The 1,045-nt window shown below is 39.4% G+C and overlaps 1 protein-coding gene across 1 annotated transcript in view; it reads right to left on the bottom strand.

The window, feature by feature from the left end:
* Positions 1-1,045, bottom strand: part of LOC107097417 (cadherin-23-like) — a 131,667-nt gene that overhangs the window by 36,335 nt on the left and 94,287 nt on the right. The window contains exons 19-20 of the mRNA XM_015394556.1: positions 507-731; positions 223-392 (exon numbers count right to left, since the gene is read on the bottom strand). Coding sequence (XP_015250042.1) covers positions 223-392; positions 507-731 — 395 coding nt within the window. The remainder of the gene's footprint in view (positions 1-222; positions 393-506; positions 732-1,045) is intronic.

The following is a 1,045-nucleotide window of genomic DNA, read 5'->3' as shown; positions in this document are numbered from 1 at the left end:
GTTAATTCTTATACCACTATTGCACAATAACTCTTGTTATTTGGTATATATCTATTATAAATTCCCATTCATTCATTCATTCATTCATTCATTCATTCATTCATTCATTCATTCATTCATATATAAGCAAGCAATCTAAAATAAAAACCCAAAATCTTTCCAGGGTTTTATGTGGAAGGTTCTGTAACCAGCAGCCGTCTGCAGGTCAAACCATTCCGTCACCTGATAGGAGGGTTGTAGAAAAACTGGGTTGTTGTCGTTGACGTCCACTATCCTCAAATAAACTGGAAGCTCGGCGCTCCTTGGAGGCGTCCCGTGATCCTGAGCCCGTATGGTGAAATTCAGCCACTGCACTTGCTCAAAATCCACCGTCTGATTGGCCACGATTTTACCTAAAAAAGCAGCAGAAGCTGTTGGACTTATTTTTTTAACGAAAACACACAAAGATAATGTATGATGTGTTTTTTCTTTGCAAGAAATCTGCAGCAGCTTATGGGTGACCTCACCAGTAGAAGAGTCTTCCAGCCTCACATATCCGCCTCTCGGGACGTGGAGGAGCTGATAAATGACCTGACCATTGGGACCCTTATCAGGGTCTACAGCCGACACTGACAGCAACGTTGTGCCCGGCTGAGCTCCTTCTAAAATCCTCTCGGTGAAGTTGGTGACTCCGAAGGGCCGGAAACGAGGAGCGTTGTCGTTAACGTCCAGGACGTTAATGGTTAGTCTCGCTGAGGAGAGATAGAAAAAATATACGTAAATACAGCAGCTTCAATAAGAAAGATCTGTAGATGGGGTTTGGTGATATTAAGTGACCTAATATGAAGAACCACAAATTTAGGTTAATTTTTGACTTTAATTTTTGACTTAAAGGTCAGATTTGGGCAGCAATATGACATATGGAGTGAAATTTGTTCCATTATTGCTGCAACCAATTAGAAAAAAAAGGCAAAACAGAAATTAAACACTGAAAAACGAAAGTTTTGAGAGCAAAAGATTTTATTTGAATTTTTCATTTTATGTTTTAGACTTCTTATTTTCAAAT

Source organism: Cyprinodon variegatus, unplaced genomic scaffold (genome assembly GCF_000732505.1).
Source record: "Cyprinodon variegatus isolate N-32 unplaced genomic scaffold, C_variegatus-1.0 Scaffold694, whole genome shotgun sequence".
In the NCBI taxonomy this organism is placed as follows: domain Eukaryota; kingdom Metazoa; phylum Chordata; class Actinopteri; order Cyprinodontiformes; family Cyprinodontidae; genus Cyprinodon; species Cyprinodon variegatus.
Note: the sequence above shows the minus strand (reverse complement) of the source record. Positions and strands in the feature narration are given on the sequence as shown.